This window comes from Hemiscyllium ocellatum, chromosome 10, assembly GCF_020745735.1.
Source record: "Hemiscyllium ocellatum isolate sHemOce1 chromosome 10, sHemOce1.pat.X.cur, whole genome shotgun sequence".
NCBI classification, from domain to species: Eukaryota; Metazoa; Chordata; class Chondrichthyes; order Orectolobiformes; family Hemiscylliidae; genus Hemiscyllium; species Hemiscyllium ocellatum.
The window spans coordinates 84,924,882-84,940,829 of record NC_083410.1 but is presented as its reverse complement, the minus strand read 5'-3'; the positions used below and the strand labels follow the sequence as shown (position 1 = coordinate 84,940,829).

Here is a 15,948-nt window from a genome sequence, read left to right as displayed (position 1 = left end):
TATTGAATCAAAATAACCTTTGTGGCTGAAGAAGAGAGCTGAAATTCTATTCAGGGTTTTGCCTAGAACATGAAAATGTTTCTATATTTCATATATTGAAGAAGTGGTTAGAGCTCGTCCCGATGAAGGGCTTTTGCCCGAAACGTCGATTTTCCTGCTCCTCGGATGCTGCCTGACCTGCTGTGCTTTTCCATCACCACTCTGTCCAACTCAACAGTTTTTAGATCAATCAGCCATGATCATGATGAATAATGCAACAGGCTCGAAGGACCAAATGACCTCCTCCTTCTCCTATTTTCGGTGTTTCTATGTTTCTTCTATGTAAATCAATCTTAACCAAACCAGATGGTAAATTTACTGTGCTGTTTGGAAGATTTCTTAAAGATTGTGTCATTCTTTATTGCTGCATCACAGTGATACATTAAGAAATATTTAGCAATGGCACTAAATGGAACTATTTGTTCTCCTGGTTTTTTTTATCTCCTGTGGATCATCTTATGGTATCATTTGCTATGTTGCTAAAAAGACGCATGTTACCAAAAGCACTTGTGTTGTTCCATTTTTCTGGACAAAAAAAAGCATCAAATTTTAAGCTGTTGCAGCAATTTAAATTTGAGAAAAAACTGTTCATTGGTTGGCATATTGACTTTGATTAGTTGAAGCATTACCAAAGAGAAAGCAATAAGAAATTGGAGACACCCCGAGCACCTGGGTCATTCAAAAAGACATGACTTGAATGTATTACTTTCGTTTGCAGAGAATGCCTGCCGACATATAAATGTTATTTTTGACGGGTATAATGAGCCATATTGTGAATTTGACTGATTAACTTATTGGTGATTAGTATAGCTATAAGTTTGGATCGTTCAGCAAGTACTGCCCAATTGCTAAATTAGAACTAACAATAAATGTTTTGTCTTGGAATTTGAGTATTGGATGGTGGAGGACAGTGTGTTTTCTGCCTAATACAAATGACCAAAGGGATATTGTTTTGACTCCATCAGCAAATCATTGAGATATAGAGTCTGTATACCTCGTATTGCACTGGCCTTGAAATTCTTACGTGACATTGTTCAATTGAATGACAGGTATACCTGTTTTGGACTAGTGGCCAATTATTTTGTTTGTTTCTGAAGCATTGAAGGCCACATAGCCTGTAACTATATTAGTGCTGTTTGGGAAAAAAAGTAAAGCTTCCAAATTTTGGACATGGCAAAAATAAAGGAACAGTGATTATAGTAGATTATGGTGGCCATCTGCAATGTTCTCTCATCCAGTTAATGTAGACCCACCCAAATTTGGGAATTGTTCCAACAAGGATTTATATCTGGAACACATACCGGTGTGCTGCAATTTGTAAATCTATACAGTGATTCAGTTCATCCTCATCTTCCTGCTGCATCATGTGCAGCAACAGTTGTTGCAACCTGCCCCATTTTCCCTTTGTATTTGACCATGTCTGCTCTACATCTTAACTCTATCCAACCTGCCTTCTAATACAATTGCATTTCAGAATTCCTTTAATTTCACATTTGAAATTTTTAATTGACCTAACCTCTCATCTTGTTTGTTCTAGATTTCTACTATCACTTATATGACGAGAGTGCTTCCTAATGTCACCATTTCAAAATTGAAGCTAGGTAAGTTAAGGTTACAGTCTTTTATTTTGAATTCTACCACCAGAGAAAATAGTTCTTATCCATTTTGTTAATCATTTAATGCAATCAAAGGATTTCAGTCAGATCATCCCTTTATCTTATGTACTTGCAGGGATATGCGAGGTACCAAGAGTTCTGAAGCTGAGTCCCAGAGGATGCTATCTTTCAGTTAATCTTTGAAGAACTACAGTGGCTTTCTTCTTTAACTAGTTTCAAAGTAATGGTATGTGAAATGAAATCAAGTTAATCACAATCTTCATAAATGTCATAGTAATTCTTAACATTGTTCTTAAACTGCTTAATACATCTGACAAATAAAGTACTTATTGGAAATTGAAAGTAAAAATGCCAGTAACTAATGGAACATTATTATATACATGTTTGAACCATGCCACATTGCTATACATTTTATAATTCTAATGCGCTTTTTAATCTGAATCAGTTGCGAAACACCATATTTGATATGATACTTAATTTAAGAGAAGTGGGCTGCTAACTTAATAACTTGTTAATCTTTTTAGTGCACTGTTAAAATGCTTCATTTTCTAATCTTGCTGAGCAAACAACTTCTAATGGCTTGAACAGTGAGAATCATCCAAAATTAGCTGCCTTCTAGCGAGCCTTTTTTATGTTCTGAAAAAATGATGGGTTGATTAAACCATTGATAATATTCATTGTAAATCACCTCATCTTGATAGGTGACTGAATCCCCAACACAACATTAACTTCTTGTTCAGAACACAGCAATTCAGCTGGGAAAACCATTTAAAAATTCTAAGCTTTTTCATTGACTTGTAGCTTGTGTATGTCCTGGGACCATAACTAATCTGGATTGCATGAATAATTTGTTTAGATGAAAATAGTGTGTGGTGTATGTGTGTGAACTAGTTGCCAGCTGAATAGAACCTTCTTATCACATGATCTTTGTGATTTAGATACTGGAATTAAAGATGCAACAAAGATTAGTAATGTATGTTAAATGATCCATTTTTGATTCAGTTGTCATCATTCCTTTGAAGGATTGCCATTACATTAAACGCAATTTTAGTCTCCAAAAATACACTTTTAAGGGCAAATTTTGGTTCAGTATTCAGATGATGCTGGAAGGTTTTAACTATGGATACTTTATTATATATTATTTGCTGCAAGAGTCAGTTTTAGTAATTAGCATCTTATTTGAACCTTCCACATTTAATCCGGTTTTAGTTCCCTCTTAGGAGAGGAGTATTGTTTTAATTTTGTCATGTGATTTGGTTTGAGCCATCTAGAGGCCATGAAAGGTGCTACATTAAATGCAAGTTATTTAATTATGCACCTATGCAATACATATTAGATTAGATTACTTAGTGTGGAAACAGGCCCTTCGGCCCAACAAGTCCACACCGACCCGCCGAAGTGCAACCCACCATACCCCTACCCCTACATTTACCCCTTACCTAACACAACGGGCAATTTAGCATGGCCAATTCACCTGGCCCGCACATCTTTGGACTGTGGGAGGAAACCGGAGCACCCAGAGGAAACCCACGCAGACATGGGGAGAACGTGCAAACTCCACACAGTCAGTCGCCTGAGTCGGGAATTGAACCCGGGTCTCAGGCGCTGTGAGGCAGCAGTGCTAACCACTGTGCCACCATGCCACCCATAATGCTGGGATAATTCACTGATGACTTTCCAAAATCACTGTCAAACTGTACATTTGTAATTACATTGTCAGAAAAAGTTTCATGTGTCTGAGAAAAATGTTAACCCTTTATTCTGTTGTAGAATCAAGATGATTTGACCTGTGCGTCCATCCATCAAGTTGGGGAATGAAATTCGCTGCAGTGCTGAATGCTGCAACCTGCAGAGTACTTGATGATTCTTTCAAACAACGTTGGCATGCAGTGCAGAAAGAGCTGGCCTTCATGCATCGCAGCTTTTCTACCTTCCTTTCTCTTAATTGTCAGAGAAAGGATCTCAGCAAGTATGAGCAAGTAGATGATAAGAAATATGCCTCTTTGGTCCGCTCTGTTGTCTCAACAAAAGTCAGCCCTCAGACCCCTGAGACCCTGCTCAGTGAGGATAACCTCTTGTACGGACCGGTCATCAGATCAAAATCAGCCAGCGCAGATTCAGAATCTGAAAGCCCCCAAAATCTGGCCCCTTTCCTGAACTTTGAACGTCAGAATACTGTGTGTGAACCAGGGCCTGTGCTCAAACTACCGCTGCAGTTAATGTCACGGAGGGATCACTCGAAGGCCAGCTTGCCTAGTGTGACACGCATCTTGCAATTGACCATGAGTTTGGAGCAAGCATTTTACTTGGAACGATGGAAGCGGAGAATGATAACTGAGCTTGGCCAAGATGGCTTCAAGGAGTATTCAAAAAGTAAGTATTCCTTGTGGTACTGAGTAGAAGTGATCACTGTGAGTTGGCCTGGTTTCATTCAATTTACCACTCACAAATATTCAGCCCAACAGGTCTGTGCAGGTGTTTGTGCTCAGCGAGAACCTCTTTCCATTCTATTCTTCCACAACTATCTGCATATTCTTCAATTCCTTTTACCCTCATATACTTTATTTCACTTCCCTTTAAAGACAACACTACTCTTCCTTCAATGACTTCTTGTATTAGGGACTTGCACATTCTTGCCACCTTCTAGTTGAAGACTATTTCTCCAAAGCTAGTTTTACATTTGGTAGTGACAGGCCCCGAGTTTTTGTCTTCCCCACAAATTGAAAAGTCTCTTTTCTGCTTCGATCCTATGGTAATATAATGTGGGTGCTTATTGACTCGGGTGAAAATGCCTAGGGGTTATGTCCTGAAGCAGTTCTTAACTATAATTCTTTATTAAGACATCACTGCGTTTGTAACACATTGGAAAATGTTTTGCCTCAAGATATTTTGTCTTGCCTCAAGATCCTCATTCTGATTGATGGGATGTTTAACTCCTCTTCCCAAAATACTGGTAATCTATCTTTAAATGGTTAATCTGTACGTTTACCACTAGGCTTCTCTTTGACCCAGTGCAATTCTTTTATTTAATGCTGCAGTAGAAGCATAATCCACTGGAGGTCTGCAATTTTGGGGCATTAAATGTGCTCATGGCAACCGTTCCAACCCTATACTAGTCAACACCAACATCTGAAGTAATTGAAACCAGAAAATGCAGAATAAGGAAAATCAGCCACAGTTGTGCTTGAGATTTTTGTCATTCCATTGCTTTGCTGAAAATTAGGCAGTTTGGTGAGTAGTGTTTACATTGTATTAACTATCTGCTTGGAGACCAATTGTTCACATCGCCTTGAAGAAGTGATGACGTTTTCAGATGGTCTTGAACTTGCTTCTTTTCACCTTGTTTTCCTTTCACTCTTCTGTCACCCCATTCGCTCTTCACTCTTATGCATATATCTATCTTACCCAGTCTCTTCCAGGATTTAGTTTGTGCTACTTTGTATTAGCCGTTTGAATGCTGACAGAATCCAGACAGTAACTGTCTGGAGTCTCTTCCTCCATGTAAGAAGTTCCTACAAAATTACTTGTTGCTGTTAAGTATGGAAGACTGTGTAATCCGAGCGACCAGAGCAAATTTTAAATGTGCTGTCAATTTCTGAGACCATTCTGCCAGTGATGTTGGACACGATATTTCCCCCAGATATTCTCAACCGAGGAAAGCTTTTCCATTCTGCTTTGGAGGAGACTCTTCTCTCGACCAAAATTCCAAAAACTGATGATGAAGAAATTACAGGGTACTTACACAGTGTGCAGGAAATCTTAGCAGACATTAGAGGAACTCGAGTCTTGGAGAGTGTTGTGACTCATCTGCCATTACAATACATGGGGCTGGTAGACTGCGTTGCAGAATATCGGTAAGACCCAGCATTCCTTTCATCTAATGTTTTACGTTGTGGGCTCGAGTATTGCAAGAATTGGCAAAACAGGTAGCTGTCATGACAGCAGCATATGGAGGTTTGTGGACAGCAATGCAATCCCCAACAGTCATAACTAAGCTAAGTATCTGTGGATTGAGGAATTAATTGTTTAATTGGAGCCTGAATTGCAAACGGTATAGGGCAACAGTGAGGATAATAGACCTTTTGTTCTTGGAGGCATTTATGCCAGTAAGATTAAATCAATTTAAGAGTTGATGAATGGTCAGGGACAGAAGGTTATGACTGGGAGTTAGGCAGCTATAAATACCTCAGCTGCCAAGATCTCTCCTGATGTTACTATGGACAGGTCCAATCCCAGAATGAAGACAGATTTGATAGGTTTTTTTAAAAAAGTTAACATGAGTTAGATCTCATGGAATACAGGGAGAACTAGCCATTTGGACTGGCTCAAAGGTAGAAGACAAAGGGTGGTGGTGGAGGCTTGTTTTTCAGACTGGATGCCTGTGACCAGTGGAGTGCCACAAGGATCAGTGCTGGGCCCTCTACTTTTTGTCATTTACATAAATGATTTGGATGCGAGCATAAGTGGTACGGTTAGTAAGTTTGCAGATGACACCAAAATTGGAGGTGTAGCGGACAGCAAAGAGGGTTACCTCAGATTACAACAGGATCTGGACCAGATAGGCCAATGGGCTGAGAAGTGGCAGATGGAGTTTAGTTCGGATAAATGCATTTTGGGAATGCAAATTTTAGCAGGATTTATACACTTAATGGTAAGGTCCTAGGGAGTGTTGCTGACCAAAGAGACCTTGGAATGCAGGTTCATAGCTCCTTGAAAGTGAAGTCGCAGGTAGATCGGATAGTGAAGAAGGCGTTTGGTATGCTTTCATTTATTGGTCAGACTATTGAGTACAGGAGTTGGGAGGTCATGTTGCGGCTGTACAGGACATTGGTTAGGCCACTGTTGGAATATTGCGTGCAGTTCTGGTCTCCTTCTTATCGGAAAGATGTTGTGAAACTTGAAAGGGTTCAGAAAAGATTTACAAGGATGTTGCCAGGGTTGGAGGATCTGAGCTACAGGGAGAGGCTGAACAGGCTGGGGCTGTTTTCCCTGGAGCGTCGGAGGCTGAGGGGTGACCTTCTAGAGGTTTACAAAATTGAGGGGCTTGAATAGGATAAATAGACAAAGTCTTTTCCTTGGGGGTGGGGGAGTCCAGAATTAGAGGGCATAGGTTTAGAGTGAGAAGGGAAAGACATAAAAGGGGCAACTTTTTCACGCAGAGGATGGTACGTATATGGAATGAGCTGCCAGAGGATGTGGTGGAGTCTAGTACAATTGCAACATTTAAGAGGCATCTGGACGGGTATATGAATAGGAAGGGCTTCGAGGGATATGGGGCGGGTGCTGGCAGATGGGACTAGATTGTGTTGGGATATCTGGTCGGCATGGATGGGTTGGACCGAAGGGTCTGTTTCCATGCTGTACATCTCTTATGACGCTATAAGCCAAACAAACAAGTTGTAAATTGGTTAACAATTAAACAGTAAACAAAAGAACTGCAGACGCTGTAAGTCAAACAAAAACAGAAGTTGCTGGAAAAACTCAGCTGGTGGCAGCACCTGTGAAGAGAAATCAAAGTTAACGTTTCGGGTCCAGTTTTGAATTCTGAGGAAGGATCACCAAACTTGAAACGTTAACTTTGATTTCTCTTAACAAATACTGCCTGATCTACTGAGCTTTTACAAGCAATTTCTGTTTATGTAACACTAAAACAAGTTTATTACACCAAAGTAATTAAAAAAACCAAGGTAAATTATCTAAATACAACATTGTTCAAAAGATTTGATGAACACATAGTCAAAGAGATGTACAGCACAGAACCAGACCCTTCAGTCCAACTTGTCCATGCTGATCAGACATCCTAAATTAATCGAGTCTGATTTGCCAGCACTTGGCCCATGTTTCCTATGGGGATGGAGGTGATAAGTCAGAGAGGAGGTTGGGGGAAGGTAGCAAAGAGTACAGTGGGTGAATGGGGGTGGGGATGAAGGTGATCGGTCAGAGAGGAGGGTGGAGTGAATAGGTGGACACCTCCATCCCCCTTCGATTCACCTATTGTACTGTATGCTACTTTCTCCGCACCCCCATTCCCCCTCTCATTTATCTCTCCACTCTGCAGGCACCCTGCCTCTATTCCTGATGAAGGGCTTTTGACCGAAACATCAATTTTCCTGCTCCTCGTATGCTGCCTGACCTGCTGTGCTTTTCCAGCACCACTCTAATTTAGATTCTGGTTTCCAGCATCCGCAGTCCTTGTTTTTACCGTTGCTATTCATATACTCACCCAATGCCTTTTAAATGTTGTAATTGTATCAACCTCCATTACTACTTCTGGCAGCTCTTTCCATTCATGCACTACCCTCTGCATGAAAAATGTTGTCCCATAGGTCCTTTTTAAATTTTTCCCCTCTCACTCTAAACCTCTAGTTCTGGACTCCTCATTTACCTTATCCATGCCCTTCATGATTTTATAAACTTCTGTAAGGTCAACCCTCAGCCTCCCACGCTCCAGGGAAAACCGGCCCAGTCTATTCAACCTCTCCCCATAGCTCACATTCTCCAACCCTGGCAACATTCTTATAAATCCTTTCTTCTGAACCCTTTCAATCTCACGACATCCGTCTGATAGGAGGGAGACAAGAATTGCACGCAATATTCCAAAAGTGGCCGAAATAATGTACTTTGCAGCTTCACCATGAACTCCCAACTCCTATACTCAATGTTCTGACCAATAAAGAAAAGCATACGAGACGCTACCTTCACTATCCTATGTAACATTCACTATGGAATCCACTTTCAAGGAACTATGAATCAGCACTCCAAGGTCTCTTTGTTCAGCAACACTCCTCAGGACCTTTCCATTAAGTGTATAAGTCCTGCCCTGATTTGCCTTTCCAAAATGCATTTATCTGAATTAAATTCCATCTGCCACTCCTCAGATCATTGGCCCACCTGATCAAGATCCTATTGTAATCTGAGATAAGCTTCTTCGCTGTCCACTACACCTCCAATTTTGGTGTCATCTGCATACTTACTAGCTATACTGCTTATGTTCACATCGAAATCGTTTATATAAATGACGTAAAGCAGTGGACCCAGCACCGAAGCTTGTGGCACTCCACTGGTCGCAGGCCTCCAGTCTGAAAAGTATCCCTCCATCACCACAAGTTTGAGCCAGTTCTGTATCCAAATGGCTAGTTCTACCTGTATTCCATGTGATCTAACCTTGCTAACCCCCTGTCTCCCATGAGGAACCTTGTCAGACAACTTACTGAAGTCCATATAGATCACTTCCACTACTCTGCCCTCATCAATCCTCTTTTTGTTCCTTCTTCAGAAATTGAATTTAGTGTGACATGATTTCCATGCACAAAACTTATGTTGACTATCTCTAATCAGTCCTTGCCTTTCCAAAATACATTTAAATCCTTGGTAAAGAAAGAATATCCTCTTCTCACCAAGGCTATCACCTTACAATTAACCAAAATCCAGAGAAACATTTGTTCTCAATCCAGTCTGTAGATGTGACTTAACTGCTTTTTCAGAGAATTGAGAGTGTATTGCTGGAAAAGCACAGCAGGTCAGGCAGCATCCGAGGAGCAGAAGAGTCAACGTTTTGGGCCAGAGCCCTTCATCAGGAATATGAAACATTGATTCTACTACTCCTGGGATGCTGCCTTATCTACTGTGCTTTTCCAGCAACACACTCTCGACTCTGATCTCCAGCATCTGCAGATCTCACTTTCTCCTGCTTTTTCACAGATTCTGTTTTGCTCTGTGAGATGTGGATTGTTTTCCTGAAATAAGTTCACAACTGAGAGGTGAAACTTTCTCCTTGAATAACCTGCAGAGTTCTAACCAAACATCCATGGGTTTGGAGGTTTCACAAACTACACCTTTAATGCTTTAATTTATTTCCATGACTGCTCTGAACATTCTACTTTTCTAGGAGAGTCAATTAATGCATCTGACCCCAAGTCAGGTCTCCTTCAAAATGAACCCAAAAACTTTTAAACTGTTTTTAAACTTGCTGATCTTAGATAATGCTAAAACTAATGGCTAAATATTTTCTCTCCTGTTGTATAAGCAAATTCCAGGGCACACATACTGTTTTTAAAATCATGGTACCCTCTCTTTTTTTCCCTTCTTTCTCTCTCCTTTTTTTTGCTCTACTTTTTCAGAGTAATCAGTTTGTTAATCCACCTTTCTACCCTGGTGCACATCAAGTTCCAATATAGGCCATAGAACAGGATCTCCTGAGTTAGAGTCCCTTGCATCTGATCATTATAAATGGTTTAAAGATGAAAAGTAGTTCCAAGGGTCAGGTCACCAGTGGGCTGGATCCAGGATAATAACGAAGTGGAGTAGGAGAGAATCAATAACTCATATGCCAAATTTGTTCAGAGTGTTGGCACCGAGCAGGACTTCCCTCCAAACCTGGGGAAAGAGAGTGAGACCAAGGTTAGGACTGCATGCTCTTTGCAGTGTAGGGTGCCGTCTTGCAGGATGGGCACCTTGTAACCTCATCTGCTGTAACTATGACCCTAATTTGGGTTTGAGACCCAAAGTTTATGAATTTGTGGAGTATACTAAATTGAAAAAGTTTTTGTAAGTGACCCTGCATCCAAGTAAAACAGCTTGGGCCCTTCCACATTCATTCTTTGATCTCTTGAGGAATTGAACGAAATGGGGAGTATGTGAGAAAGTGGAGTTAAAGCAGAAAATCAACCAGGATTGTATTGATTGGCAAAATGGGGATGAGGGGCGATATGATTTGCTCCTACTCATGTTTATCTTACATTAAAAGCCATTGAATTTGTAGTAGAGGCTACAGAGGAAATTTTCTAGAGGGGTACCAGATATTTAATAGCGCTGAATTGCCTCTTCATTATTAGCTTTGAAATAGTTATAAGGGGATGAGCATGGGGGTGAGACTGAAAAGAAACTGGTGTAGACGACAGATTTGATCTTCTGCAGTTTAATTCTGAGCTATCATCTATACCTCTCTCAATCTGTCCAAGCTACCCATGCTCACACCAGCTAGTGGTTCAAAGCTTCACCAACAATCAATGGAGCTGCCAAGAGACAGTCTTGGTAGGAATCAAACCATCCAAACCTGCCTGGACCTATCCCTGCTCAATATGAACTCTCCAACTAGAATTATCAGGTAATAGTGAGAAGCAAAAACCTGACTGCTTTTTCCCTTTCTAATTACTGTGACTTGAGGGAAATTGTTCCTAACAATGAAGCCAACTGAATCTGGCCCCCTGCAATCTATGTTAGCTTTACCAGTTTAAGAAACTGCTTTTTTTGATTGTTTGTCTGACTGGAATATTCAAGGATTAGTAATGGTGAATGGCAGTAAATTCATCTGTGGAGGTCCGTGGTTCAGCAAATCTGCTTTTGCCTTTCAATAATAAGTTTCTTCCTTGTAAACAGGATTTCTTTCAGCAAGAGCAATTTTCAGGTAAAAGGTCACTATTTCAAAAAGAACTCCAGGATCATTGTTTAATACAAGTTCAACAGATGCTTTTAATTGTTATATCTTGTGCAGGGGCAAGTTGTGTGTTATAGACTGGAAAACCTCTGAGAAGCCAAAACCATATTTTCGAAACACCTTTGATAACCCGCTTCAGGTGGCAGCATATGCTGGTGCCCTGAACCATGATGACAACTATAACTTTCAGGTCAGTAAGTTTTAATTTCCCCTTTCAAACGATGTAAACTGCTAGGAGATAGTAGGTGGAGTTGGATCCTGATGAAGGGTTCTGCCTGAAACGTCAGCTCTCCAGTTCCTTGGATGCTGCCTGACCTGCTGTGCTTTTTCCAGCACCACATTTTGTCAACTTCTTACCTCCGGCTCAAAAGATTGTTGGTTCAAGTCCCACTCTTGATGTATTGGCTTGTACTCCAGTACAAGACACTGCTTATGCTGTGGAGGGTGCTGTTTCAAATGAGACAGTAAATCAAGGCCCATTTTTCCTTCAAGTGAAAGATCAAGATCCTACAGCACTCTTGAAAAAAGAGCAGAAAAGATTTACTGATCAATATTTATTTCTCAACTAATACCATTTAAACATATTATCTGCTCATTATCCCCAGTATGATTCTTTTAAAATTGCCACTGAGATACCTTTAGTGCTTTCCCCGTTCAGCACCTGCATTGAATGACTTAAATTTTCAATCTCCCTTTCAACTCCCTGATTCCCCCTTTGCATTGCCTGCTCATTTATTATTGAGCTCTCTTTCCACGAAGATCATCCAATCTGTTATCACAGAGAGCTGTTTGGCCTTGTTATCTTGCATGATATAGCCAATCACATTGTTATTAATCACGAGTGTAAACATCTTTGTTATTTCCTTGTCTTGCTGTAGATCCAATTCCATAGCAAAACCCTATATCCTGTATCTGCCTCGGGGAAGGGGTACTAATACCAATATACTTACAGCTCCACTTTCAAAATCTCAGTGATCAAATGTTTAACCATACATTTACCATCCCATTCCAGCAGCTGCTGAATGACACAACAGTTGCCACCAGATTTTATCCTATGCCCCATTAAAACTATTTTGCTCTCTCATTCTGGTTGTTCCCCCTTATATGGCTTTCAAAGCTCTGCTCCCTTCCCTCCAAAGGAATGCAACAATTTCTGTTTTCTGTTCTATACTACAAATCACTGTTTCTTCCAACTTTGCACCCAAAAAGTACAAAGCACTCATGGACATTTGTTTGTCACAAAGATCAGGATTAATCTGATCGGTTTCCTTAGCTGTATCCTTTCTTTTTACTAGCCTACCTAACCAACCTTTCCTTTAGTGCTCCTCCTTCTCCTAGTCTCAAACCTGCATGTTTCTGTTTCCTTCCTGTCTCATCTACTGCCTTGATCATGAAACCCAGTTCCTCCTCCTCCTCCAAACCTATTTCTCCTAAACTGCTGACCAGCTGATTTTGCTTCCTGGTCCCCATGTTAATTGATACAGTAACAATTTCTCTCATCTAATTTGTATCTTCCTCTCCATGGTGATGCCTTAAACCACTGCAGTCCATTTGGTGTCAATGCATCCACATTACAGTGAAGGAGTGCAAAGATTTTGACCCAGTGGTAGTGAATGAGTAGTGATATAGTTTGAAGTTAGATAATGTACAGTTTGGAGAGAAACATGCAGGTGGTAGTGCTCCATCCACCTGCTTCCCTTATCCTTCTGAGTGTTAGAGGTTGTGGGTTTGGAAGGTGCTGTTAAAAGAGTCTTGGTGAGTTCCTGCAGTGCATCTTATAGTTGGTACATGCTGCTGCCACTGTGGAGGGAATGAATGGAGTAAGTTGATTTCTGATCAATCAGGCTGCTGTATCTTGGTTAGTGTTAAGCTGTTTCATTGTAGTCGGAGCTGCACTCATCAAGGCACACGGAGAGTACTCCTCCACACTCCTGACTTGTGTCTTGTGGGTATTGGAATAGCTATCAGGGAGGCAAGAGGTGAGTTACTGGCTGTATAATTCCTAGCCTCTGACCTGCTTTTATAGCTATAGTATTTTTATGGCTGTCCATTTCTGGTCAGTGGTAAGTCCTAAGATGTTGATTGTGGGGGGTTCAGTGATGGTATTGCCCTCTGATATTCAATAGCATTGGTTAGATTCCCTCTTGTTGGTGATGGGCATCGTCCAGCACTTGTGATGTGAATGCTACTTGCCATTTATCAGCCCACGCCAGAAAGTTGAATCCCTCCAAAGAGGTTTCCACCTCATCATTAGTGTTAAAATAGTTCTTTTCAAATTCATAAATAATATTCTGTGTGACTGTGACAAAGGTAAACTATCTCCTCTTGTCTAACCCAACAGAAATAACATATTCAGTGCAGAGTCCTCCCAAAATGCTGCTCAATGCCATGATATATCATTAAATAACTTGGGAAGTGAGCACCTGTTGGAGAGGATCGTGAAGCAAATTGAGTTTTTTTTTAACAATGCATTTATTCATGCTTTAACTTGGTGTGTGTTATTTTAGAAGTGACAAGATCATTTTTTTTTGCTTCTGTCAGGTTGAGCAGGGATTGATTGTGGTGGCCTACAAAGATGGTTCACCTGCACATGCTCACTTCATGGACCGCGAACTGTTCCTCACTTGCTGGAAGAAATGGCTGCTTCGACTGGAGAAATACAAGAAGCAAATTCATGTTTCCACGTGACTAGCTTGAGTCTGTCTCAGGGCTGAAAGAGCACTCCAATGCAATACACTGACCCAGCTCCCAAAAACATCTCATGGAGCAGTCTTCAGGTGTTAGTGCAAAGTTTAATCAATACTTGTATCTTTAAGGGTGTTTTACTGAAATTGGAAATAAGTATCATCTTATTATGTTTATGACATCACATTTTGTAGAACCTTGAATGAACTGCCATATCTTCTTCAACAATGATTGTTTCAAAGTACCTACTTAGGACATCCTGAAAAATGCTATGTAAATACTTGGTTTTATATGTGTTTATGATGTTACAAACAACAAATTGTGAGAAATCTAGTGTTGTTCATTTCACCTTTATCCTTGATACTGATGACTGAATTTGTAAGGCTTCGTGGCATTGATGGAGGTATGTTGGGTTGCAAATATTAAGCCTGTCACAATTTGCTAGTCCAGTGGAGCTCCACCAAATAACCTGTAATCAAAATGATACAGAATTCCAGCGAATACAATGGACTGAAACAGAAAAACCCATTTGGTGAAACATCAGCCCTGTGTAAATGGATCATATGAAGAATCAGCCTTTGTAGTTGTGTTGTTGTAAGGCAGCACTTTGACCATCCCAGAAATCTTGTTTTAGCTGGCTGGAATGTACACTGTTTTAACTGCTATCTTTTGTTAAATGAAACGTGTATATCTTAAAATGGATTTGTTTACTAAACATTTAGAGTGACCAGTTACCCATATGACACAGTAGGTCAATGAAGCAAGAATTTAATAAATGAGAATGGTTGAGAGCAACTGATGCTTGCTGATTCTCAGAATGTTTCCAATAACTTGTGACATGGCACCCTCAATTGATCATACAGTGGTACTACATTTATTAGCTCATTATTGCAGAAACCTGTGCAAGGAATTGACATTCTTATCAACATGTTCCTAACTGATGTTTGTGCTAACATTTATCATACCAGTAATGGGGTGGCACGATGGCTCAGTGGTTAGCACTGCTGTCCCACAGCTGCAAATGTGTTGCTGGTCAAAGCACAGCAGGTTAGGCAGCATCTCAGGAATAGAGAATTCGACGTTTCGAGCATAAGCCCTTCATCAGGGATCCCACGTTCAATTCCATTCTTGGGCGATTGTCTGTGTGGAGTTTGCACATTCTCCCCGTGTTTGTGTGGGTTTTCTCCGCATGTTCCGGTTTCCTCCAACATTCCAAAGGTGTGCAGGTCAGGTGAATTGGCCATGCTAAATTGCCCATAGTGTTTGGTGCATTAGTCAGAGAGGGGTGGGTTACTCTTCGGAGGGTCGGTGTGGACTTGTTGGGCTGAAGGGCCTGTTTCCACACTGTAGGGAATCTAATCTAATCTCTAATCTAATATTTTGCCATGCAATTTGGGACGAAATTGGAACAATTTTGAATTTAGACCACTGAAAATAGATCAATTTTTATTTAACAAGTTGCTATGTTCTTAAAGGGCGCAGGTATCATTGGCTGGCCAGCATTTATTGCCCATCGTTGCCCTGGTGAAGGTGGTGATGGTAAGTTGCCTTCATGTATTAGCTGCAGTCCATGGTCTGTAGGTAGAATCTCAATACAATTAGGGGAGAATTGCAGAATTTTCACCTGGCAACAGTGTACAAATTATGATTATTTTCCCAGTCTAGATAGTGACTGGCTTGGAAAGAAACTTACAGGTGATGGTCCAATGTATCTGCTACCTTCTCCTTCTATATGGAAGTGTTTATGGGTTTGGAAGGTGCTGTCTATGATCTTTGAGTGAAATTTTGCATTGCATCTTGGAGATAATATACAGTGCTGCTGCTACTGACCATCAGTGATGGAGGGAGTAGATGTTGTTGGCACTCCACTCATCTAAGCAAGTGGGGAGTATTCCATAGCACACATGACTTGTGCCTTGTAGATGCTGAACGGGCTTTTAGGAGTCAGACTTGCAACAGTTTTCCTAGCCTCTGACCTGCTCTTGTAGCCATTGTGTGTATGTGGAGTTCCCAGATAAGTTTCTCGTCAATGGTAAACCCCAGGATGTTTCAGTGATAGTAAAATCATTGAATGCCCAGGATGGTGGTTAGTTTTTCTCTTATTGGAGATGATCTTTCCATAGTATTTCTATGATGGAAATGCTACTTGCCACTTGTCAGACCAAACTTGGC

General features: G+C 40.7%; 1 protein-coding gene across 3 annotated transcripts in view; it reads left to right on the top strand.

The window, feature by feature from the left end:
• mgme1 (mitochondrial genome maintenance exonuclease 1) overlaps window positions 1-14,561 on the top strand; it is a 109,991-nt gene extending 95,430 nt beyond the window's left edge. For all 3 annotated transcript variants that reach the window (XM_060831024.1, XM_060831022.1, XM_060831023.1), the window contains 6 exons: window positions 1,577-1,640; window positions 1,771-1,881; window positions 3,426-4,028; window positions 5,296-5,509; window positions 11,149-11,281; window positions 13,633-14,561. In XM_060831024.1, the coding sequence (XP_060687007.1) occupies window positions 3,470-4,028; window positions 5,296-5,509; window positions 11,149-11,281; window positions 13,633-13,779 (1,053 nt within the window). In that variant the 5' untranslated portion in view covers window positions 1,577-1,640; window positions 1,771-1,881; window positions 3,426-3,469 and the 3' untranslated portion in view covers window positions 13,780-14,561. The remainder of the gene's footprint in view (window positions 1-1,576; window positions 1,641-1,770; window positions 1,882-3,425; window positions 4,029-5,295; window positions 5,510-11,148; window positions 11,282-13,632) is intronic.
• The last annotated feature ends 1,387 nt before the right edge of the window (window positions 14,562-15,948 follow it).